The 26,529-nt window shown below is 38.0% G+C and overlaps 1 protein-coding gene across 1 annotated transcript; it reads left to right on the top strand.

Moving 5' to 3' along the window:
- The first annotated feature begins 663 nt into the window (after positions 1-663).
- LOC134630517 (target of rapamycin complex 2 subunit MAPKAP1-like) lies at positions 664-25,878 on the top strand. The gene is made up of 12 exons (XM_063477854.1): positions 664-824; positions 2,705-3,182; positions 11,608-11,697; positions 13,190-13,338; positions 14,002-14,174; positions 14,292-14,468; positions 17,293-17,402; positions 18,548-18,655; positions 19,554-19,694; positions 20,438-20,575; positions 20,992-21,089; positions 22,784-25,878. Exons 2-12 carry the CDS (start codon positions 2,900-2,902, stop codon positions 22,904-22,906), a joined length of 1,590 nt encoding a protein of 529 aa, XP_063333924.1. The 5' UTR covers positions 664-824; positions 2,705-2,899; the 3' UTR covers positions 22,907-25,878.
- The last annotated feature ends 651 nt before the right edge of the window (positions 25,879-26,529 follow it).

Here is a 26,529-nt window from a genome sequence, read left to right as displayed (position 1 = left end):
TGGCTCGTTGGAGCATTTCCTTGCGGCTTGTCCATCTCCACTAAATGCTGCCTGCAATACTGTGCAGTTAACACTGTCCAATCGATTTCAGTGCAGAACAAATCGTAATGAACTCTTTCACCATAGGCTCCCCTAGCCTTTGAGCCAATTGTCCAATTACTTTTGGTGTCTTTAAAAATAGGGTGGCACATTTTAAGGACCTGAATCTCCTGAACTCTTCATTCCAGTTTAAAAGTGGATACCCTCAGATGAAAGGTGAGATTCTACATATTATGTCCATGTCAATTATATAACTATAATTGGAATATGTTTCAGTAAACAGGTAAAAAAAAACACAGTTTCCAAATATATATGGACCTAATTTTAGGTCGAAGCACATAAAATGCACTCCCTGACTGTCGGGTATATTTTTTACAATTATAATTATAACTAAATTATAATTAATTATAATTTAGACTTAATCAAATTAAGTCACCTGATATTTTCATAAACAGTTATTGTGTGTTAGGAGATATGTTTTAATAAAAGCGTAATAAGGATAAAAATGTTGCAAAATATGTCGATGATTGACGCTTTTTGTGAAAACGAAATCATAGTCTTTTTTGTTTCTTTTATCACGAAGTAACGGAACCGGAAGTATAGCTGGGTTGGTTGTGGGTTGGTTGTTAGGCAGAGCATACCAGGTTGAGTTGGTTTGTGTTTGTATTATGACTTTAATGTGGAACATTAGTCGTGATGAACAGAGTTTCTGACTCTATTATGATTATGCTTGTATAATATGGAGAATCGTGGATGTTTCTTTCCCTTGGTGGATAAATCTAAAGGTAAGACGTCGTCTTAAACAAGGGAGGTGCAACCAAATGCTGGTCGCGTTAGCTTAAATGAGCTTGCAAGCTACTAGATTGAACCGCTTCTGGTGAAATATTTTTCCAATCCTGATACTAAACATAAACCTTTTTGCCACTCTAAGCACGCGAACTTTGATTTAAAAAAGTATTACTTTGAAGTCAGTTGGCTACGAAGGTTAGCAAAAAAGACAATAGCTACATCACCTATCATTAAAAAAAGCTACGATGAATCATTAAGTGAGGTGCTTGTTGCAGGTATCAAACAGTATCACTTGGCATTACACGCCATAACACATTTCGCTTTAGAGAAGAAGACCCTTAAGCTGTCAGCAAGGACAAACCTGTCAATACACTACAGTTTTTCATTAGTTGCAGTTAGCGTCGTCTAGAAGCTCTTTGCAATAACTGGATCTTCTAATGTAAGATTAGGCCCGCCGCATACAATTTGAACTATTCAAAACCTAACAATATTTTATTAATAGTTTGACGTTTGTTTACTAAAGTTAAAAAAAAAAATCTTGGCGCTCTGGTCCTGATCCTTTATTGGACATGTTAACGTTGGTATCTCATTCAACCTAGTTTGAGTATGGGGTTGTTTTGGCCTGGCTTACAGCTCTTATTTACATGTTGAAATTATCAACATCTTTATGTTCAGTGTTAATATCACAGACATTCAAACTTCAGTTTTTGTTTGTTGGTCTAGGTATCAAAGTTCAAACCCATTTGAAGAGATTATTGGCAAAATGACGATCTTTGTTTTAACTGTTGAGACTTTTAAAGCCTCTTCAGCCAAGCTGAGGCCTATACTGTGAAGCAGGAGTTGGGTAAACTATGTGTGTTCAATATATTTAGGGTATCTTTCCATTGTCTGGATTCACTTATCCTAACATTGACGATCAGGATAATCGATCACACAAAGCTGGTTATCAAGTCACTGTGTTAACGAAGGGTCTCCCCTGTGCATTCACACGAAGTGTGTGGCACTGGCAGACATCTGACCAATCACAAAATAGGCGTTTCAGGAATCATGTAACTCTTCTTCCATAGAAAATGATCCCTGTGGGTGCTACCTATACTTTAGAGATGTTATCAAATTGCAATAAAAATCTTTATCATAAAAATATACCAGTAAAATGCATCACTGTTTTTAAAAATGACGAGAAAATTCTTTACTTAATCTGGTGATTTGGCGCAAACAGCATTCATTTTAATTCTACTTAACAGTTTTATCACTGAGTGGGATTTTGCTGCCATTGATGATTTTTAAGGCAGCAGCTGCACATTAGAGCTCTACATCTTTAAAATAGATCCATTTAAACATTAAAGTTTACTGTTCCACATCAAACAGCTAGATGTGTCCTCAACTTTTGATCGAGTGTAAAACCGCCTGTTTCAGTTTAAGTGTGGTTTTCAATAAAATGCATGCTCAAAAGAAATGTTTTGTCTCACTCCCATCCCTTCTTGTTGCATGTTGAAGCTCTACTTGGAACCTTGTTAAGATCAAACCATGCAAAATATGAAAAAAAAACCCCAACTTCTTTTGCCCATTTTTCAAGTGATCTTAAACTTTTGGTCTGGACTGTATAAAGAACAAAAACAAAAGAATGTATACAAAATACAATACTAGTCCCTTAAAAGCAAATACTGCCCAGAGAGTGAGCTGCCTTGGCAGAGGTTTGCTTCTTGTTTTAGTTTATTGTATTTATTTATTTAAACTGTGAAAGTTGGAAGTTAAAGTGGGCTTTGGAATGTGTGAATTGAGCTTATAGTTTTTAAATATATCAGTTTTAAAAGATTGAGCTGAAATCCTACTTCTAGACTGCAACATTTAATAACAATTTCTTTGCTCTCCTTAGGGACTACTTTGCCTACCTTGGACCTGAAAAAATAGTCATCAAAAGATGGAAAAGGTGACACCTTTCTTGTCATCAGTCAGCGCTGTAACACTCTCAAACAGAGACTGATAAGAAAAGAAAAGGAACCCTTTGGCATACAGGCAAGAGGGTGAGAAATTTCCAAAGCGAAAAGACACACTTAGCCAAACAGAGGAAATGGCATTCTTGGACAATCCGGCCATTATCCTGGCTCACATCAGACAATCTCATGTGACCAGTGATGATACTGGAATGTGTGAGATGGTGCTAATAGATCAGGATGTTGATCTTGAGAAGTGCCAGCTTTCTCTGGTGCCTGGTAGCAGCTTTGGGTCAACTGGGTCGGGCCTCCTGAATGAGGGGGGCAGTAGTGTGACAGACAGTCATCCCTGTGACCTCTCTCAGTCTATGGACATCACCTCCAGCTGGGACTTTGGCATTCGTCGGCGCTCCAACACAGGTAAACTCATCTTCAGACTTTAGCTTGTTAGTTGGGCCAGCTTTCTGTCAGACCTCCCTCCTGTCATTATGGTGGGAGGCAGCCAGAAAGCCTGTTCTGCTGCTGTTTGAAGGGGTTTTGTGTGGCTAATCAGGGCCAGTGGTTTCACTGAGTTAAATTGTGTGCAGCGCATGTGAAAAGCTTGGGATTACACTGTGGTTCATTGTGCATTTAAGTAATTTATATGATGTGACATATTGCATTAAATATGGTTATGGAGATGACAAATGACACAGCAGAATGAATAATCATTGACTATGTGTCACACAGCTTCTGTGTGCTCCAAAATCAAGTGCCTACTCTATATAAAACCAAATTTCTGCAAACATTTCCACCATGATGACAAAAAGTGAGGGAAACCCACTACTTCAGCAAATGTGGAATTCATTTTTACATTTTCAGCTTTCATATTGTTGTTGTTCTTTGTCGGTGTTATTACCATTACTACTGTGGCTCCAGTGGATCATGGACATGAATGTAATAGTAATTTGGCACTTTTAATAATGTCTTTAAACTTCATTTTTCAGGATGGAATGGTGATTCAGCATACGTTTTTAATGACTTACCTAAAGACTTCTAGCGAGTTTTACATTGTCATGGACTGAGAGGATGTTGACCAATAAAGAAACTCAACTGAAATTTGTAGCTGCCCACATGCCCAAGCCAAATGCCTTGTGGAAAATATTGCTATGGTCAGACAAGACAAAGCTTGAACTATTTGGCTTACAATCAATTCAGCTCAATTTTATTTATGTAGCACCAGATCACAACAACAGTCGCCTCAAGGCGCTTAGTATTGTAATACTGGTAATACTTGTAATACCTTCCCAATAATAACTTTTAAGAGTTTTAGGTCAGACTACAATAACCTCAGTTTTTATGTGAATTTGGAAGCAGAAAATCAGGTCATCCAGGTCTTTATGTCTGTAAGAAATTCCTGCAGTTTAAATAATTTGTATATATTATCTGGCTTCATGGATAAATAAAGTTGGGTATCCCTGTGGAACTCCATAGTTAACTATAGTGTGTGAAGAAGACTCCATTTGCATGAACAAATTGGAGTCTGTTAGCTATGATTTAAGCCACTGCACTGCAGTACCTTTAATACCTACAGCATGCTCGAATTGCTGTAATAATATATTATGGTCAACAGTATGGAATGCTGCACTGAGGCCTAGGAGGACAAGCACAGAGATGAGTCCACTGTTTGTCCACATTTGTAACCTTCACTGAAGCTGTTTCTGTGCTATTATAAGCTCTTAAACTTGACTAAAACAATTCAAATAAACCATTCCTCTGCAGAGGATCAGTTAGCTGTTTTACAACTACTATGAATTTTTGAAATGAAAGGAAGATTGGAGATTGGCCCATAAAATTAGCTAAGACAGCTGGGTCAGGTTATGGCTTTTTAAGTAACTGTTTAGCTACTGACAGCTTAAAGGCCTGTCTTACGTACTCAAGTCATAGAGATAGGTTGATTATGTTTAAGCTTAAAGTAGAGCTGGGCGATATAAGATTTTTTCATATCACGATATGTTTTTTTCATTTCAGGCGATAACGATATATATCACGATATAAACCAAATAACTATATTTGTAAGATTTAAATGTGCCGTTGCTCACAAGTAAAATGTGAAATAATCTGCAGCTTGTTTTGATTTAAATATTTATTTCCCATAATAAGTTCAACAGGGTAGATGTACTTAAGGAACATGAGACTTCAGTTTCAGATAAATAAAGGCAAATATTGCAAACTACACAAAAGGCAGCCGCTAAAGCGTTTAAGTTTCAAAATAGAACAAACAAAACAGACTACTAAATTGTCAATTCCACTTAGAAACAAAATATTAATTCTAAAAATAAATCTTAGTTCGTTTTACAGAAGAACAGACAAAATTGACTAACTTTTGTCAATATCAAATAAACTGAGAACTAAAAGGAAATTCTCAATCTCTCCTTGTTGTATAGCTTAGCTTTTCAAACAGTTTTAACAGTTACTTTAGTCTGACAAAAGCCGAATGACGAATTAGCGCTTTCAGTCAGAGATTGAGCATGCACCGGTTTATTGTATTTCCAGACTTGCTTTTGGCACAATTTACAGTGCGCGCTACTCTGTTTTTTGTCAGACTTGAAATAGCCGAAATACCTTCACACTACGGAACTTCTATGGCCCTTCCGTTCGACAAGCTCTCCGGCATTGGAACCATCATCGTTTTTTTTTCTTCGGTAACCTTCGCTCACGCTCTCGGTTGATTTTTCTCTAGTCGGCAAACTCATTTCCTCCATTACCTGGGCAGCCCGGCTGCAAAAACAAATACACATGTGCGCCTTGGCACTTGTGCTGTACGTAACAAGTCACGTGACGTGACGCTGCGGCTGTGATTGGTTCGGCTCTGCGCTACTTAATTTGGATTGGCTGTTCTTTTTTTTTTTTATTAAGAGGACAAGAGAGATGAGGCCTATCGCAATAGTTTAATTTTTCTATCGAGAAAAAGTTATTTCGCAATACATATCGTTATCGTTCTATCGCCCAGCTCTAGCTTAAAGCATTTATTAATGGTCAATAATGCTTCTTTGAGTAATCTTGTAGGAATGGGGTCTAAAAAGCACAATTTTGGCTGCAGTGCTGAAGAGAAACCTAGGGTGGTTCTTCTTCACTCAGTATTGAATAGTAAGATCTTCCAGCTTTACAGAGGGCTTTTTATAGAGCAAAAAACTAATCTTCCAGGCTAAAGTATGATCTTCTAAATGAGTGAGTTGCCATTTCCTCTCCAGCTTACGAGTTATGCTTTAAGGTGTGTATTTGAAAGTAAAAGGATGTGTGTTTTGAGGAGAAAAGATGAGGCTTTTAGACCCAAGAGCACTGTTCCAACAATACTTGTTTTTTTAAAGTCATTAAAAATATAAACTGTACAATCAGTCCACAGTGGAAAAAGAACAGTCCATCCATTTGGATTGATCTATTTTCTGCTAGGTCTAGGCTACCCCTGCAACCAAGGCCTCCCTTTACCTGACCACCTCCTCTAACTCTTCTGGAAGGAGTATACCAAGACGCTGCCAAGCCAGCTAATCTCTGGGGCATAGGTCTCCCTTGGGGCCAGACATGCTTTGGACACCTCCTCTCGGAGCCTTCCAAGAGACCTGAATGCCTGAACAAGCTCAAGTGTCACCTTTCAATGTGGAAGAGCAGCGGCTCCACTGCAAGCCCCTCTCAAGTGGCCAAGCTCTTCAGTCTATATGCAAGGCTGAAGCTCAGCTCTGCCCTCATTCATGAACAAGATTGTGAGATATTTGAAGCCCTCCACTTGGGGTGGTAATTTATTCCTGTGCAAGAGTGGGCTGAGCAGGGAAAACATTACCTAGGCTGCTTTTGTGCTTACGTTTGACTAATGGTGTATCATCGTATTGCTGTAATGCAAGAATATTCCACTATAATACTGCTACTCCTGGCATCTTGTGGCAATATATTCACACTGCGAATTACATGGTTGCCATCAATGACAATAGCTCATTGGAAAAAAATGACTAAGCTATCCTTAACTTTGTTTGCAGTAATAAATAATGCTGCTTCGAAACTGCTCTCACAGATGAAGTTCTTTTTTTTTTTTTTGTTGCTGTTGTTTTTTTTCTGTTTTTGTTTTTTTTTGTTTTTTTCTTTTTGACTCGATAGTCTTAGAAACACAATTGCTATATTGCCTACCCGTAGTTTCACAAATTGTGTGTCCGGATATTTTGCCCCGTGTAAGAAGTTTGTTGTGTTGCCCTTATGTGGTTAGAATCATAGTAAAAATTGTGCTAATTTAATACAGGTCCTGTCTAAATGTGCTCTTTAGTGCTCCTGGTAGCCAGTATAAAAGCAGTTTATTATATAATTTGAAAAGCCACAGCTAGTGTTGTGGTATAAGCTGAATAAAATAAATAAATAAATAAATAAGTAGATAAATTTCATATCATGTGTGAAATTTAGTGTGCTACCGAGCACTGAGAAACTGATGGGACAACAATTCTTCTGGAACCATGCTTAAGTTCATTTGTTCTTTTTATATTTTAATTATTCAAATGGATGAGTAACACACAAAAAAACAACCCCCTAAAAAAAGACTTCATTCTCAGTTTTAAAATTGCTGTATTTCTACTGTTAAAAATGACATTCAGAACTATAAACAAGACCAGAATTTAATAGAATAATTCACCATTTAGATTTGATTATCTTAAAGCACATGCTCTGTTTTTGCTTGCCATTTAATTACTGTTAAGCAATTAAATTGCAAGCACCCACCAGTATTTTACACTCTTAGTGCAAAACGATGATGGTGCCCTCCTTAACGTATAGAAAGCATCTCTACTTGTGCTTCCAAAACAACTTTGACCCAACAGAAAAAAGGGACCTTAGGGCTGGGGCTGTTCTGCAGAGTCCAGTAATGGGATGCAGGCAGTAGATCTTCTGCATCCCATGGGTGAATAGTTGGGCTTGTTGCTGGATGTCTTAGTTAATCTTAATGAGATACGGGATGAGGACCTCAGGAGTTTTGGAGGGTAGAATGACTCGAAATAATGCTGCGAAGGGTGCTTGGTCTCCAGTGTTGTCTATGCGGGGACATCAGAATCCAAAATTGTTAAAATAATCTATGTAATTAACTTCATTTGACAGTGGTATTCATTTTGTTGCTGATTGGCTCATCAGGGATATCCTCAGCTGAGAGTCTATATGCCATGGAAAAAGACTATCTGGCTTAACAGACCTCACTAACCCACGAGTCTTGCCACCCACCAGAATACAGACTTGCTTGTGTCATGTTCTTCTATTATCCCCATAATCCTAAAGTTTGGTGTTATAATCTAATCTAATCAGTCATCAATTGAGGGTGTTGGTGTACTATATTGTTTGTTTTGTAAAAATTGTCTATAGTGAGGTTAAAGTGAGTTTGCAACTACTTTCAGAAATTTTATTTGGAAGAAAAAGTTGGTTTTGGTGAAAGAGGGAGTCCAAAGGTAGACATTGTCTCCTTTTGGCTCCCTTGACTTTTGTATTAGGTTTTGTAGAGTGACGGGGATGGTTTTGGGTTGTGGGTAGAAAGCTGCAATCCTCTGAGACTTTCAGACTTGACACTGGATACTGACCTCTTGTGGCTCTCATCAGGACTTCACCAAGATAGCTGTGACAAACCAGTGGCTGCTGGTAAGACATGGATTAACAACCATGCAAGTTTTATTTTATGCTAGCCCTTTTTGAACTGCTATACTTATTTGTGTACACGACTGTATTTAAAGGGTTGGTCATATTATTAAAAAAATTTACATGCCAGATAGTCAGTGTAGCTTCATGAAAACTGGTCTTTTTCTTTAAAGGCTCAATTAGTGGTACTCTATATGGACAAAAGAAGTGAGTCACATCTCTTAATTTTTTAATTCAGGGGTATAAAATTAAGCACCTAGTCATTCTGAAAGCCTTTAAACATTTTTGAGAGAAATGGGTCATTCTAAAGAGCTCACTTAATTGGTTCTCAGCATGGTACTGATATACCACCCTTCCAACATTTATTACCACTATTATTGTGGACTGTTGAGCTGCCTTGCCTTACCTTGGACATAAATTGATCTCTACTGTACTAACAACAAAGGAGCTTACCCTGCACTCATCTTGGACTACCACTCCTTGTTCTTACTACTCAGAAACAGACCACTTACAGAAAGGGACGAACTGTAACTAAGATGGTTACAGTCTGGCCACAAGTGGCTGAGTCTACCCTCAAGTGCTGTTTTGCCAGTACTAATTGGAGTCCGTATCATCACAAAGCTACCCAGGGTTCCCACACAGAAATAGAAGTATATCCCTCCTCAGTATAAAAAGTTGCATAGTCTGTCACAATATAGAACTTAATAGACGTATACCCAAATCACAAAACTTTGAATAAAGTTTGGATAAAGGATGACGTTTGTCTCTTGCTGATACACATACCTTGCATTTAGATTTGGTGGCACTCTAGCCCACAGATGCAGGTACAATCCTAAAAGGGTACTGCAAAGCAAAACTATACATGACAAATTGATAATGCCCTCCTATAACACAATCACCTACGGAGCCCGTGGCAAAGAATACGTGCAATAACTGATCACATGAGCACAGACAGTTCCCCTATTGTCCATAATGCTTCACTCACTGATGTATTAAACCATTTCTATGCCAATTTTGACAGACTCGATACAGAGACTCCCATCAAAACCCTGCCACCACCAGATGGCCATGTACCTCTGCCCTCTGAGGTCAGGTCCTCCCTAAACAGAGTGAGTTAACACAAAGCTGCTGGCCCTGACGGTATACCAGAACGGGTGATCAGAGCATGTGGCAGTATGCTGGCTGAGGTGTTTATTAACATCTTTAACTTGTCCTCAAATGCTTACAAGTCGACCACCATTATCCTATGCCTAAACAACTACCACTAACTTGCCTGAACGACTACCTCCCTATAGCCCTTACTCCTACTGTAATGAAGTACTCTTAGAGACTTGTGTTTACCTATATTAAAGCCAACACTACCACCACCATTCTCGACCATCATCTCTTTGCCTATCATTCCAGCAGGTTGATGGAGAGTACTGTCTTCACTGTACTATTTATTGGCTGCTGTGGCTCAGGAGGTACAGTGGGTTATGTACTAGTTAGAAGGGTGGTGGATCAGTTCTCCAGCTAGTCCAGTCTTGGGAAAGATCCTGAATCCCCAAGTTGTCCCCGATGCAGTCATCAGAGTGCGACTGTTAGAAAGTTAAACATTTGTGGATATAAAGGGGTTTTTTTTGTTTGTTTTTTAATTTAACCTCTGTTTAACTAGGAAGATCCCATTTTGATTAAAAACCCTTGAAACCTTTCAAGGGAGACCTGGCCAAGATGGGCAGCAGCAAGTATCACGCAGTTACAAAAATGACACAATTAAACACACGCAACAACAACAAAACACACATACACAAAAATGCAAATAAAATTTAATTAAAATGACAAGCAATCTAATTGAAACAGTTGCATGTTATGGATTAAAAACACTTAATGAAAATAATTTTGTCATTTTTCAGTCATTCTGCAGCTCGTTCCAAGCCAAGGGTGCTAAATGGACAAAAGCTCTTTTGCCAAGTTCAGTTTGTGCAAATGGAACAGAAAGCAACAAGTAATCTTGTGGATGAAGAGAATAAGAACCAGCATGTTTGATTGCAAGAAGGGAACATATATAGAAAGCAGCAATCCAATTATTGCCTTACATATAAAGCTATATCAATGAGAGTTATAAAGGTTCTATCAATGTGTGAGAGACTGGGTGAAAGAGACTTGTGGTAAAAAGCTCAGAGTAAAAACGTGCTATAGAAGTAGAAGTAAATTTACTTCACTTTGCCCTTAAACACTACTTAACGATTATAGCTCCGTACCATTAGTACCTCTTTCCTTTCTAAGCTGGTCATGAAATTATTTCACCTTGTCCAGTAAATGCAGAGAAAACCCGGTTTTCATCAACTGCAGAAATTGAGCAGGCAACAAGCTTTAAATTCCTTAATCTATGTCATTTTCTATAGATACACCTTCTGTCTGATACAAAAATGTCAATAATCCCTACACTTTCTGAGGAGGTTGAAAAATACCTTGGTAGCATCTCCTACTGCACTGTACAAAGCATTATAACATCTTGTATAACAGTGTGGTATGGTAACTAGGCGACCGTTGGTCAAAGGGCCCTGCAGTGGGTAGTAAAAGCAGCTGAGCACACTGTTAATAGTGTTAACTGTCAGCAACTTGTCATCAAAGACATCTAAAAGTGTTGCATCCGACATGAGTGTAACTCTATCTCTGACCATATTTCGTAAGTATTTTATCAAATGGACTCTATTAAACACATTCATACACTATATTATACACAATGACTGAATCTGAAACTGTGATATACCGCCACTTCAGCAATAACAGCCTAACAATAAGTTACTAATATGATATTTTATATACATCTTATTCCATATTTTATTGTATGATATTGTAATGCATTTGAATTTCTCTCCTTTTTAAATCTTTTATCTTATTCTGTGTTTTATGTTACTTTGCTTTCTGTACAATAACATACAACAACATGATTGATATTGCAAATTTCCTTATACTGGCTATGCTTGTTACATGTATAATAAAATAGTAAAGTCAACTAAATCAAACTTTTGGAGAGCAATGACATCCTCTGTGGTTGGAAATAATGACTGTTCAATGATCTACATTCTATAGAAGCAGTTGTTTACAGGAATTTACAATAATTTTCATGATGTGTCGTAAATGATGATCTGTTGTCTGTTTAACTAAGTTTTAGTGACTCTGTTTTTGTATGCAAAGAAGTTAATGACCAGCTGTCCTTTCTTTGTAGCCCAAAGACTTGAAAGACTAAGAAAAGAACGACAGAACCAAATCAAATGCAAAAACATTCAGTGGAAAGAGAGGGCGTCCTCCCAATCAGGTACTGTTCCTAGTCATTTCTAAATACCTTTACTTTTTTAAATTGCACATTTTACAAACTTTGTAACACCATGTTCTACAAACGTTGTTTTTGCTTGTCATTTATATCCCTTAATGTCATTCTGATTACATAGTTTGCTGAGGATCTGCATGTTCAAATGATTTTGTCTAAAATATGAAATCAAATATTCTATTGCCGCAGGGCACAGACCACTTCATTAGTAATATATATTGAAGCATTTATAGAAGAGTATGTTAACATTTTAAGTAATCAAAGACAAAAACCTGTCTTTATTGAATCTGAATCAGTAACTGAGCCAGTGAAGTGAATGGCACTTCTATACAGTGGTGTGAAAAAGTGTTTACCTCTTTCCTGATTTCCATTTTTTTTTGTATGTCACACTTAAATGTTTCAGATCATCAAACAAATAACACAAGACAGATAACACAAGTAAACAAAATGCAGTTTCTAAATGAATGTGTTTATGGCAGAGTTCTAAGACGAAAACCACTGCTGAGCAAAAGGAACATAAAGTCTTGTCTCAGTTTTGCCAGAAAACATCGTGACAATCCCCAAGACCTTTGGCTAAGTGCTCTGTGGACTGACTAGACAAAAGTTGAACTTTTTGGAAGGTGTGTATCCTATTACAGGGTGGTGGATCAAAAAGTCATACAGAATTTCAGAAAAGGAACATCATACCAACAGTAAAATATCATGGTGATGTGATGGTCTTGGACTGTCTTGCTGCTTCAGGACCCATAAAACTTGATGTGGTAAATGAACCATGAATTCTGCTCTCCTTTATCCTGAAGGAGAATGTCTGGCTAATTGTTCCTGAACTCAGGCTGAAGCACAATTAGGTTCTGCAGCAGGACTATGATCTAAAACACAACAGCAAGTCCACCTTGCTGTTGTGAAGACTTTGGAGTGGCCTGATTCCAACTGAGATTCTGTGGCCATAAAAAGGCAGTTCATGCTCGAAAACCCTCCAGTGTGGCTTAATTACAACCATTCTGCAAAAATGAGTAAGTCAAAATTCCTCCACATTGCTGGAAAAAAATCATTGTCAGTTATTGCAAACATTTGATTGCAGTTGTTGCTGCAACTGCTGTTGTTGTGTGGCCCAACCAGTTATTAGGTTTAGGGTGCAATAACTTTTTCACACAGGTTTGGAATTGTTCCCCGCTTAATAATAAAAACCTTCATTTAAAAACTGCATTTTGTGTTTACTTTGGTTATCTTTGTCTATGAAATTTGTTTGATGATCTGAAACATTTAAGTGTGACAAGCATACAAAAAATAGTAAAATTGGGAAATGGTCAGATGTTTTTTCACACTGTATCAACACGAGCTGTTTGATAAAATCTCCTGAAATTCTCAGCAAAACCTCTAAGATAATGTGTTTAGATTCAGACACAAAAGCTCTTTAGTTGACAAAACTCCATCAGTATACGTTAACTCTTCTTTTTCTGTTTCTGTGTGTTCTGTCCAGTGGAAGATCTGGGGTCTCTGTTTGAAAAGCGCAACTTTAAAGACAGGCCGCAGACAACTGGTACAAAATCCACTTTGTCACTGAGGCTTGAGCAGTGTCCCCAGCAGCTCAATAATCCCTTCAATGAATACTCTAAATTTGATGGCAAGGTGAATTATTCAACATTTTATTTAGGTTTATTTGGACATTAAATAATAAGATTTGAATCCAGTTTTGTAGAGTGGGAAAACCTTTGTCTTCAATTTGATTTTCTTCAAGAATTGATAAGCTTTTTCTTTGTATAGGTTTTTCCATATATCATGATAGTCAAGACAGTACTCAATTTTCACTCAATTCAGGGTGAAAATTTTGTTTCTAACTAAATAAGCAGTTATAAATTTTATTGAAGTTATTACCCAAATAATCACAACACAGTTTCAATCTAATTGTGTATTTATTTCTCCTTTGGCATTTGATGTTAGAATGCCACAGTAGAAATAAATCATTTCATTTGTCTGGTAGGACTTATAGGATCAGCTTTGTGTTTTGAAGTCTGCCTCAAAGGCATATGGTGCTATCAAGCATTCTCAGCAGGTGAATCTGTGCAGCCACAAAATTGACAGACATACGAACGTGCTTGTGCTAATGATCTAATCTGATGACAAAATTTACATCACTTTGAGCCATGCTGACTCTAGCAGCCTTGTGGATGTGGAAACTATAACTTGCCTGTTAGTGTTTATTTGAAAAACAATAAGTTAATATTTGTCTACATTTTGTCTATTTATTCGATGTAATTTTTTTTTACTGCACAATCCTCTCTTCACCTTTAGGGCCACATCGGCACCACAGCTACAAAAAAGATAGACGTCTACCTATCAATGCAAATGACTCAAGAGAAAGTACATCCAATGACAGTGGTGACCATCGCCAATGCCCGTGTCCATGACCTCATTGGACTTATCTGTTGGCAATACACAAGCGAGGGACGAGAACCCAAACTCAAGTGAGCACAAAATGGCTAAAAAAAATAAAACTGCTACATTTCACAGGATGTCTTTTGCTTTGTAACACACTTTTTCTGTCTCTCTATATCCAAATCCTTCCACCACATATCCAACAGTGAAAATGTGAATGCTTATTGCCTTCACATTGCTGAAGATGATGGCGAGGTAGACACTGACTTCCCTCCGCTAGACTCCAATGAGCCAATACACAAGTTTGGTTTCAGCACTCTGGCCTTGGTGGAGAAATACTCCTCCCCTGGCATCGCTTCCAGGCAGTCACTGTTTGTTAGAATGTAAGTATGAAATGAGTGATATATCATTTATAACAACAAATGGTGGAAAGCTGATAGAGTCGTCTAATTATAGATACTTACACAAGTATCTATTATTAGACAGCAAGATTATCTTAGTCTTGCTAGGACTAAGATAATGATTTACATCTATGAATAAAACTACATTGTTGGGACAGCACAAAATGACATAAACAACCAGTTTGGCTCTGTAGGTTCACAGTCTTCCAGGTCATGGTAGCCTTAAGAGCTAAACAGGAAGGCAACTGGACTTTAAATTTTTTTTGTTTTGTTTTGGTTTTTGTGAAGACGATTCACCTCTCAAACAAGAGGCTTCTTCAGTTTTAAAAGTTGACAGCCGATGTATTTAAACAGTAGTTGGGTTGTCCCTTAGGAGGTGATTATTGACCCACTATTAATCATGTGCATCATCACATAAGTTGTGAAAAAAGGCATGGGTCATTAGCATCAGGATTTTGGGTAAAACCACTGTGAGACCTTGCCTTGTCCTGTCATGTAACCTATCGAGGTTACCTAACGCAACTTGAGTTTAGAACAACGGTTAGCATCCCCTTTTTAGCTGGTGGCATGGTGATGTTTTGTTCTTTATTTAGAGATTTAATGACCCTTTCTTCAATTGTGATGTTGGATGGAGATGGTCTTGCACTGGAGAGGATAGCTGAAAGCTTCATCCTGATTTCCTCCGGTTGTTAGCAACAGAAACAACAATAAGTATTATTAAACTATGAGGAGATTCACTATGGGCAGCTGCTGTGGAGTTATGGTAGAAATGAGACCTTTAGCTAGCACATCCTTTTCAGGGTTCACAGTAAAAAGAACCCACTCCTTATCATACAAAATGACTACACTCCTCAGTGACAGCAATATTTATGAAGTCTTAAGATGAGACACCACAAGCAACTAAAAAAAGAAAATAATCAGTTGCCTACAACAGCCTGAAAGGGAAAAAGCCATTGTCTACATTTGCCCCATCAATGCTATACCCTTTACATATGGACTTCCGAAGATCCACAAAGGAGTCCCACATCTTGCGTTAGGTGATCTCAGTAGGTCAGAAGATAGGGTGAGGCAAGGTCTCACAATGGTTTCATGCAAAACCTCTGGTGATAAGGGGTGATAGGAGGTAGTTAAACAGTTGCCTAAAAAGCCACCACCTGACCCTACTGTCTTAGCTAATTATAGGCAAATTTCCAATCTTCTTTCTGTCTAAAAAAAAATACTTGAAAGAGTAGTTGTAAAACAGCTAAGTGATCATCTACATAAAAATGGTTTATTTGAAGAGTTTCAGTCAGCTTTCAGAGCTCATCATAATACAGAAACAGCTTTGGTGAAGGTTACAAATGATCTTTTTATGGCCTCTGACCGTGGACTCATCTCTGTGTTTGTTCTGCTAGACCTCAGTGCAGCATTCAATACTGTTGACCATAATAATGTATCACAGCAATAAGAGCATGCTGTAGGTATTAAAGGTACTTCAGCAGTTTGAATCATATCTATCTAATAGACTAATTTGTTTATGTAAACAGGAAGTCCTCTTCACACACTAAAGTTAATTATGGAGTTCCAAAGGGTTCTGTGCTAGGACTAATTCCGTTTACATTATACATGCTTCCCTTTGGCAGTATCATTAAAAGATATATATTGATATCCAACTTGAAGGAATGGCTTAAAGATATGAAGACCTGGATAACCACTAATTTTCTGTTCACAAATTTATATAAGACTGAGGTTATTGTACTTGGCCCTAAAAGTCTTTGAAATATGGTATCTAACCAGATGCCGACTCTGGATGGCATTACCTCGGCCTCGAGTAACACTGTGAGGAATCTTAGATCCTTTTTTTTTTTTTTTTAAAATATGAGCATGTCATTCAATGCTTATATTAATCATGTCTTAGAGTGATGCTGACTTCTTTGACTTCTAAGCTGGACTACTGTAATTTCTTATTATCAGGATGTCCTATAAGCTGATGTAAAAATCAGCTAATCCCAAGTGCTGCAGTAGGAATACTGACGGGGACTAAAAAGAGAGAACATATTTTTTCCTATGTGGGCTTACCTTCATTGGCTCCCTGTTAAATCCAGAATTAAATTTAAAATCCTTCACCTCATACAAGGTCCTGAGTAAACAGGCCCCATCTTATCTTAATAATCTAATCACACCAATTAAGCCCTTTGCTCTCAGACTGCAAACTTACTTGTTGTTCCTAGAGTATTTAAAAGAAGAATGGGAGATAGAGTATTAACTTCCAGGCCCCTTTTCTGTGGAATCAGCTTTAATAGTTTGGATTTGGGAGATGGACCCCCTGCCTGATTTGCCGCTATATAAATAAAAAGGCATTTAAATATTTCCAGTATTAAACGATGTTAGGGTGTGCACAAGTACATTTTTACAGGCTGATTATTTTGTGCTGCATTTAAATAAATATTTGAATATTTTCCAACAGGAAGGCATTTGTATACAACAGTAATACTGTTTAATTGCTAAAAGTAAGGTCTATGATAATAATTTCTCCAAAAACTATTTAAAGTAAAATGTTCCAAATAAGGTAGTTGAGATTAAAAATGCATGAGGTGGCTATTCAAAACAACCAGCATATTGAAACTTCCTGCTGTTTGCAAATTGAAAGCAGAACACAGTAGATTATTTATTCAGATTACAATCTTGTCTTTGTGTCTTCAGCTTAGCAGTTTGTGCTAGCACAAAAAGCAGTACTCTCATACTTGCATCTTATTGCTATGAAACAATCAGAACCATTAAATGTTGCTTAATGCATTCTTAATTACTTTCTATTTTTCTATTTTAGAAATGCTGCTCATGGTTTTTCTCTAATTCCGGTGGACAATTTGAAGGTGACTATGAAGGAAATTCTCCAGAAAGCTCTCAAGAAGAGGAAAGGTTCACAGAAAGGCTCGGGTAATGATGTTTGCACCATTTATTCCCTTCTCTCTTTAATGCAAGGAAGACAGTGTGCTGTCTTTTTATGATCTGTTAATCATAAAAAGACAGTGTGCTGTCTTCCTTGAATTATCCATAAATATAATCCATAAATATAATCTTTATCCATAATCTTTATCCATAAATATAATCTCTTTTGGATACATTGGGCATAATTCTACATCTTTGTATTTTGTGTCTGAAAATAGTTTTTGGCATGTTTTACTATATACCTCACATTGCTAGATAAGGAGTGATTAACCTACAGACTGCCTAGATTGTAACTTGACTTTCCACCCTGAGTGCCATGTACAGATACAGGCCCTTAGCAAGCTATGGGTGGCAGTTATGAGAGCTGAGTGTCAGCCATTTTCCAGTCACTTCCCAGATGCTGGGAGTCCTCCCTCCTTCTCCTGGGACATCTCTGCTTTCTACTATGAACACACTTTTCATTAAGTTGCAGAATGTTACCAAGTGTGTGTGTATGTGAGGATAGGATGTCAGTGATGGAAATAACTATCTCTTTTCATCAACAAGAGTTTTGTTTCTGAGAGACAGTAATTTTATTAACTGTTTGATCTAAGGAAGTCAAACCAAAGAAGGTTCACATTACAGGAATTCGGAGGAGACAAAGGGAATGGCTAGAAATTTAATAATACATAGAATAACTTGGCTCTTAAGAGGGAAGTTTGGTGGAGTAGAGCTGCAGTGACCCTAATGACACTGGTCTCTAATTAGTGACAGCAACCAGTGGTTGTAGAGCCTAAAATGTTTCACTTTGAAACTCACCTTCTAAAATATGATTTTGACACATGAATGAATATTAGTCCGAAGGTCACGGTCAAAGGAGGAGCCCAGATTATTTTGGATATGCTTCTTTTTATAAAAAATATATGTTTATATGTCTACAGTTCCAGTTGTTACCAGTAGCTTTCCTATTAGTTAACATTTCATTCTACTTGAACAACTGCAGCACAGTCAAACAATTAGTCTGGCACTAGTTTGAAAGTAACAACTAAAAACAACACCCAAGTTGTTAAAAAATAACTTTCTCATAAGAGTTTTGCAATATCAATAAAAGTTGTCAGTGCTGTGTTGATGTAAATACTCTTATTCTCAAACAGGGCCCTTGTATCGTCTCGAGAAGCAGACCGAGCCAAATGTAGCAGTAGACCTGGACTCCTCACTGGAGAGCCAGAGTACCCTGGAATTTTGCCTGGTCAGAGAAAACAGTAAGTGATCTTAGAATGACTGTTGTCATGAGACCTCTAGACAGCAAACCTTTTGCATGGACTAAGTAAGGTACATAAAAAAGTTATTATGTTTGGAAAGATAAGTGTCTGGACTTCTTTAAGTTTCTTGACGACATTTCACCTCTCATCTGAGAAGCTTCTTCAGCTGGCTTCTACACACCTTGGCTTGTGTGATTAGGCAGAGGACCCCAAGAGGGTCCATAACCCTTTTGGGGACATTCCCAAATAGGGCTTAAAATCTGGGACTCTCCACCAATTGCTCTTAGAACTGAAGAAGCTTCTCGGATGAGAAGACCTCTTCAAGAAACTTAAAAGAAGTCCTGAAGCATATTGTTGATGCCAGAATATGTCAGGTGTGTTGTACAGCTTGCTTTATGTCCTTTCATATGATATGGTTTCTTTAAAAAGAATTTCACAGCCAACTTTGACCTTGGGCACTAACAGGAAGGTCAAGGTCAGACGCTTAGCCAACCTAGGTACTCATTATCCCCCAATTCATACTATACTGTGAATTTTAAAGTCAATTCATTAAAAAAAATGGGTGTAATACAAAATGTAAACTGATTTTCAGATTTGGTGTGATCTTGATGTTGACCCAATTTTCACCTAAATTAAAATACCTGGAGTTGGTGTGACCTTGACCCAGTTATTACCAAAATGAAATCAGCCGGAGCTATTATTGGTATCTACCGTCCCACAGAATAAAAAAAATGATACTTTGAAAAATGTGGACCCTAGACTGCTAACAAACTAACAAACAAACCGATTACATATTTCCTTCCTTCTGGAAGAGCAACATCAAAGTTTTAGTATAAAGCCCTTGCCCTTCAGGGGTAGTTGCACTCTCTGAGTGCTCTTGTTTTCTTTCTGTCTTCAGGCTCCAGAGGTGAGGAGAGTTCAGAGGAAGACCCTCCTATTGATATCACCACAGTCCAAGACATGTTGAGCAGTCATCACTACAAGTCCTTCAAGATCAGCATGATTCACAAACTGCGTTTCACCACAGATGTCCAGCTAGGTACAAACTGCTTGATGCACGTTATCTGCTTACAATTTGTAGTCAGTATTTTTTAATTAAATTCATTGTGTGCAGCTTACAAAGATTTTTTTAATGGATGTTTTATGATTATTAATAATAGAAATACAATGGGTCCCTATTTCTCGACAAAGAATGATGCATCTCATTTTTAGTGATTTTTGAATAGCAGCTGTATTGGCAGCTGTATTTTTTTTTTAAACAATGAATTTAAAAAAAATTGTTTTTTTTTTTTAATTCATTGTTTAAACTTGTAATAAAACAGTTTTTAAAGAACAGTCAAAACGACTAGAGGTAACAAATAAAAAACAAACAAATTGATTGAAAGAATTTATTGCAATTATGCAAGTATGCATGATTGAATAAATTAGCAGATCCTCAATGTGAAGATGAAGATGCTCAGGTGGATGGTGGGCTTAACCCGCCTGGATTGTGTGACGAATGAAGGTGTTCGAATATGACTCGGAGTTGCCCCAATCGAAAAAAAGATGAGGGAAGCGTGCCTACGGTGGTATGGACATGTCATGCGCAGTGAGGAGAATTTGGTGTCAAGAACAGCCCTCTGACTCGACCCTGGAAGCCGACGACCGCGAGGAAGACTGAAAAACAAAAAACTAAAATAAAAAACTGAGTGGCTACCACAGCATTCTGCAGCGCCAACAGTGAATGTGTATCATGTGTGAAATACATTGACCATCATGTTTTACATATGGGTATCTCATCAGGGATTTCAGGAGAAAAACTGGAGATTGATCCTGTCACCAATCAGAAAGCCAGTACTAAGTTCTGGATTCGGCAGAAACCCATTTCCATTGACTCGGACCACCTTTGTGCTTGTGACCTTGTGGAGGAAAGAAGCCCTAGTGAGTGCAGCACAGAAACATTAGGTCACCATGCACATGTCAACATGATATTCATGTACTTAAACTTTCGTTACCTTTAAGGTTTATTTTGCTTTTATCCATTTATCTACATCTACACTACTCAAAAAATTAAAGAAACACTCAGTTCCTTATCCCAGAAGTCAGTTAAACTTCTGGTATCTGGTCAGTTTAAGTAGCTTACGGGGTTATTGATGCATTTCAGCTGTTTTGGTGTTAATGAAATTAACAAAAGGTGCACTAGAAGGCACACACGCCAAATCATACTGAGATTCTTGTTGACATTCAAATAGTTTCATCTCCTGCTCCTACCCTGCAGTCACCTCAGAATGGTTGTTGGACAAGTTTGTTGTATCATTTTTGTCTAATGAAACATGTTTTTCCTTTTTGTTTTACAGGTCATGCAATATTTAAACTCACTTATCTCAGCAATCATGACTACAAGCCTCTCTACTTTGAGTCTGATGCTGCTACTGTCAATGAAATAGTGCTGAAGGTGAGTTTGAGCCGAATGTCTGTGCTGGAGCACATTTCTGTGAGGACAAGATTTAACAGTTTTGATTTAATTAGTTATTCTAATACCTGCTAAATATGGCAAAGCAGGAGTGGCAAAAGAGACTAAGCAGATCAGAACAATCTCTGCTATGTTAAAAGAACGAGTGTTTACGCAAGTACAGTTTAATGTACGTATTTCCCTTGATGATTTTCCTTTTGTTGGTCAGCTTTGATTAGATTGCAGTGCCCTTCAACTCGTTGAAACAATTGCATCGTTTTTATTTTTAGATTTCATCAGAATGATGGAAAGTAGCTCTGTTCCAATGTGTCACCATCAAATGTGAATGTACGCCATGAGTACAAAGAGACTCGCATGTCTGTAGTTGCTGATGTGTGACACTCTTTGCAGAGATGCTGCACACAGGCAGTGCTTCGGAATATCATGTTTCATGATCCAACAGGACAAAACCAAAAATTATATCCTCGTGCAGTCAGTGAAATGGCTCAATGAGGTCCTTGCCAGTGCGCTCAAATGGAACATCCATTAATAGGAAAGGGCATAAAGGAGACTTTGAAAAGGCTAGTTGGTGCTATTTAACATTCTGAGCAGGATGCACACAAGCAGTGCACATCTCTTTAGATACCCAGCCACTAGAATTGGGTCATAATTTGGTCCAAAGTTTTAGCATACCATATGCCTCCACAATTATTTCCCACCAAAAACTGTTCCTCTTCAGTGCGAGTGTCAGGACTCAGTTGATAAAGTCTGTCCCTTATCTCTCCTGTATCTTTTGTGCTATGGACAATACATATTCATAGCTCTTGTTAGTACACCCCCAAACATTGCTCTACCAACCTATTAAACCTGGGTCAGTCAACTAGGAGCTATTTCTGTTAATTTTGCCCATGTTTTATGTCCATTAATCACCATGGGATATTTGTAAACGTCACCATGTACGCTTCAACCCAGTCTGCTTCCACCAAAGCCCCAGGGCAAACCAGGTTCTGTTAAATCAGCATCTGTGTACAGCTAGAGGTTCTGAGGAGTGAAATGCATGAATAAAGCGTTAGCGAGAGTGCCATTTGGTAGCTTTGGTTGGGTTGATGGGGCAACAGGTAGTTTTCTCTTTGGTGCTGGCACTGATTCCTGCAACCTTCAGCCTTTTAGCATAGGCAAAGGGTCAGTCCTCTGCTTCAAGCCTAGAGCTGCTGAAGCAAGGGGGAAATAGCTGAACCAGTCCAGCAGATCTGTCCTTGAAAGTAAATGTTTAAGATGACTGCCTGTATCCTTTCCATCTTGTTCGTGCCAAAAAATGGTTTTTTGTGATTATCAAACTGTGTGATTGTTGGGATTTGAAGAAATGAGAGCAAATTATGCATTTTTGTTTTATGCCGCTAGAAACAAAGTGTGTTAAGATACAGTTTTAAAATGCATTCTTTCCTAAGTTGTTATGTGACACTGTGTAATCCCCTGAGTTTGAAGCACCTTCAGCTAATACTGAAGACCAGTTATTAAAGAAAGAAAGAAAGAAAGAAAGAAGTCTGGATCCTTGGAAGGAAGATGTAAAGAAAAAAGGGGTGGCTCAATAATTTTTCACAGTACTGTATTGCAGTGTTTGAAATGCAAATGAATGCATCACACAAATCTTTTAAGTCAATTCATAATTAATGCCAGTTTTTCCCAATTTTTTTCAGGTAAACTACATCTTGGAGTCCCGGGCCAGCACCTCCCGTGCTGATTACTTTGCCCAGAAACAACGAAAACTGAGCCGCCGGACCAGCTTCAGTTTCCAGAAGGAGAAGAAAACTGGGCAATAGACGGGCTCCTCTGCCACCTGTCAGTACATTCTCTATATATAGCCTTGCATATGGAGAGCATCAACCTAAATCTACAATCCCTATAAGATGAAAATGAGAGGAAGAGAGCAATGGTTAGAAAATGGTCCTGTAGGATGTATGTCTGCTTCAGCAGAGCAAGGTGGAAGTTTCTGAAACTTCACCAGTGTCAAGTCATTCTTTTTCTAAAATTGAAAAAAAAAGACTTGTTTTGGCTGTTGTGTTTTTGTTAGTTTTTTTTTTTTTTTTTTTTTTAAACTTTTTGTTCATTCATTGCCTCTGAATCTAAGCTCTGTCCTCCAGGATGGATTTGTAGAGCTTCAACAAGTTGGCAATGTGCACCAAAAAAAAAATCAAAGCTACAGACTATATTATTGCTTTTGCCCTCCTCATCTAACAGATTTAACATAATGTGAAAATAAAGGTTTCACATTTTTAATGTATTGTATAGAGATATTTTTTATTTAGGAAATGAAAAGGTCTCTCTGGACTTTGTTGTTGGGTTTATCAGTCTAACATTAAAGCATTTCTTTCAGGCATATATTTTAAAAAAAAGTTTTAATAGCAAATATTCTTCATGCTTTAAGAAGATCAAACACTTTTAGAAAATAAAAAAATGGTTAATTTGAAAGTTTTAAAGGGATAAATGGACTGGTTCTTATCTGTGCACTCAAAGCGCTTTATACAACTTGCCTCATTCATCTGTACAAGCACTTTTTTTTTCTCTGATTTTTCTGCTGAAGTGCTTTTTATCTAACATTCAGATACATTCATACTTTGATGGATGCATCAGAGAGCAACTCAGGGTTAGTATTTTGCCCAAGGCTACTTGGCATGCAGGCTGGAGCAGACAAGGATCAAACCACCAACCTTCCGTTAAGTGGATCGCCTGCTCTACCTCCTAAGCTACAGCCACCTCCATATATAAAGATATGACATTTGAATGTCAAACTTTTGATTGCTGGGTTAACTCTTTATCCCTGCTCAATTAACACTGACTGTAAAACTAAGCAACAACTTGCCAGGATAAAAAAAATAAATCTAAAAAAAAAATGAAATTCCTTATCGATTCCCTTATCAATTCTCATTGCTCCACTTTGAGAACCACCACCATCTCTAAGCAGGATATCAAAGACATTACATTCTTGCTGAATTCAAGTGTTTGTTTATGTTGGAGGTATTTCCCCTCTTTGTGATCAGTGTTCATTACTAAAGTAAAAAAGTTGTTACACATATACAAAGAACATTTCTCTTAAAAGTAATGCAGCACGTTGATTAATTACTCCCAGGAGAAAGAAATTTGTTAAACTACCTTTATAACTACTCGTTACATTACTTCAATCTTACTCTGTATAATGATCTTAAACACACTGTCTCATAATATAAACCTACAGGCTACAGCCCCACACACCAACACAAATCCCTAGTACAGCTGGTACAGCGTCCACATCACTACAGCTGCAGCACCAACCCGTCTGTTGATCCCCTCTCCCATTCACTCATGAACAAGACCCCGAGATTCTCCTGCACTGGGGACAGGAACTCATCCCAAACCTGGAGCGGGAAGTCCACCCTTTTCCAGCGAAGGACCATGGCCTCAGATTTGGTGGCGCTGATTCTTATTCCCACCGCTTCACACTTGGCCGTGACCCGTTTTAGTGCGAGCTAGAGGCGATCACCCGATGAAGGCAACAGAGCCATGTCATCTGTGAAAAGCAGAGATGACCACCCAAGTGAAAGCCTTCCAGCACTTGACTACGCCTAGAAATTCTCTCCATAAAAATTCTGGCCATGCAGCCCAATTTCAACACTTAACAGGAAAAGGCAGAACCAGGCTTGGGGTGGGGCAGCCATCTACTGCAAATGGTTGAGGGTGAGGGGAGAGAGATGAAGCAAAAGTCACATTGAAGAGATTCAGAGATTAATAATGATTAATCATTAAATGTGTGGTGTATAAACGCATTGTGGAAAAAAAGGTGAGTGAAGTAAAAAGATGAATCGTGGGAAACGGCCAGTAGCCTAGCAGCACAACTAAGAGATGATTCAGGCTTACATAATCCAGCCTTAAATATATGGTTTATCAGAAAGAACATTTTTAAGCTTAATCTTAAAAGTATAGAAGTCGTCTGTCACCTGAATCCAAACTTGGAAGCTGGTCTTACAGAAGAGAGCCCTCAAGTATGAGGGCTCAGCCTTCCAGTATCCTAGGAATCACAAAATTCTGTACTGTGAGGTCTTAAGATGGAGCCTGGTTACTCAGGACCGATTTTAAATTTGATTCTGGATTTAACAGGGAGCCACCAAAGAGAAGTCGATATGGGAGAAACATGCTCCTTTTAGTCCCTTTCGGTGTTTTTACTGTAGTATTTTGGATCAACTGAAGGCTTTTCAGGGAGTTTTTAGGACATCTTGATAATAACAAATTACAATAGTCCAGGATAGATGTAACAAATGCAGGAATGGTTTTTCAGAATCACTTAAGACTCAATGTTTCTAATTTTAGAGATACTGTGAATGTACAAAAAAAGCAGTGTTACATACAGTAAAAGGAGTATTGAACAATTTTCATTATGACAGTTCTCACCAACAAAGGCTTTTTATCAAGTATTAATTACATTTCAGTAAGCGTGTTTAATACTTTTCCCTGTGTAATTTGTCATTATTACACATAATTTATGGACATTTCTGGTGTGATTACTTTGCATGTGTAGATTGGATTGTTTTTTATCGACATGTGGTGAGAGTTTCATGTCAATAGCACCTTTAAATAATTATTTTCTTAGAAAATTGGTGATGCGTTCAATACTTCTTTTACCTGCTGTATTTGTATTTGTAATATACCTGTTACAGGCAGTTTGGTGTCTGTGCCTCTTGCAGCTTAAGCTTTAAATTCTCTTTTTCGTTTATTGTGGCTGAAATATCTGGATTTGTCTATTAGGTGATAAATTGTAATCTCTGGCTCACAGCATGTCTTTTGTCCTGTCTTCCTTCTCTCACCCCAACTGGTTGCGGCAAATGGCCGTCCCTCCCTGAGCCTGGTTCTGCTGGAGGGTCTTCCTGTTAAAAGGGAGTTTTTTTCCCCACTGTCACAAAGTGCTTGCTCATAGGGGGGTCATATGATTGTTGGGTTTTTTCTCTGTATGTATTATTGTAGAGTCTACCTTACAAAAATGGCAGTTAATTCTTCCTTAACTAGGTTAGTTAACAAAAACAGGATAACTGATAACAGAATAGCTGATCAGTATATATAGTAATTATATAATATGTCACAATCCGCCCAGAGGCTGGCATGAAATGGGAGGTCCTAGAAGCAGACAGAGTGAACTCAGCAATGATTACACAAGTGATTTATTTATTGATGGCAGTGAATAACAACACCTAAACCCTCAACCTAACCTGGTGACAACTATTTACAAGAATCTATATTCAAAGGGGAATGTGCAGGGCATCAGGAAGTTTCTCCGGAAACACTGGGGACGTGGGGAAAGCACAAAGGACAGGTTTTTCCAGGGCGGGGAGCACAGAGTCTCTAGGATACAGGGAGAGCAGAGTAAGTGAAGGGAAAACCAAGGCAGGGAGACCGAAGAGTTAATCAGTAGGTGTTG

The sequence above is a fragment of the Pelmatolapia mariae genome, linkage group LG7 (assembly GCF_036321145.2).
Source record: "Pelmatolapia mariae isolate MD_Pm_ZW linkage group LG7, Pm_UMD_F_2, whole genome shotgun sequence".
In the NCBI taxonomy this organism is placed as follows: Eukaryota; Metazoa; Chordata; class Actinopteri; order Cichliformes; family Cichlidae; genus Pelmatolapia; species Pelmatolapia mariae.
The sequence above is the reverse complement of the archived record's forward strand: the minus strand, read 5'-3'. Positions and strand labels throughout refer to the sequence as shown.

Bases quoted from the DNA above. Each gene is read 5' to 3' on its own strand.
- LOC134630517 (XM_063477854.1), top strand. From the start codon at position 2,900: ATGGCATTCTTGGACAATCCGGCCATTATCCTGGCTCACATCAGACAA. The intron at 11,698-13,189 runs GTACTGTTCCTA...TGTTCTGTCCAG, and splicing joins GAGGGCGTCCTCCCAATCAG to TGGAAGATCTGGGGTCTCTG. The intron at 21,090-22,783 runs GTGAGTTTGAGC...AATTTTTTTCAG, and splicing joins TCAATGAAATAGTGCTGAAG to GTAAACTACATCTTGGAGTC.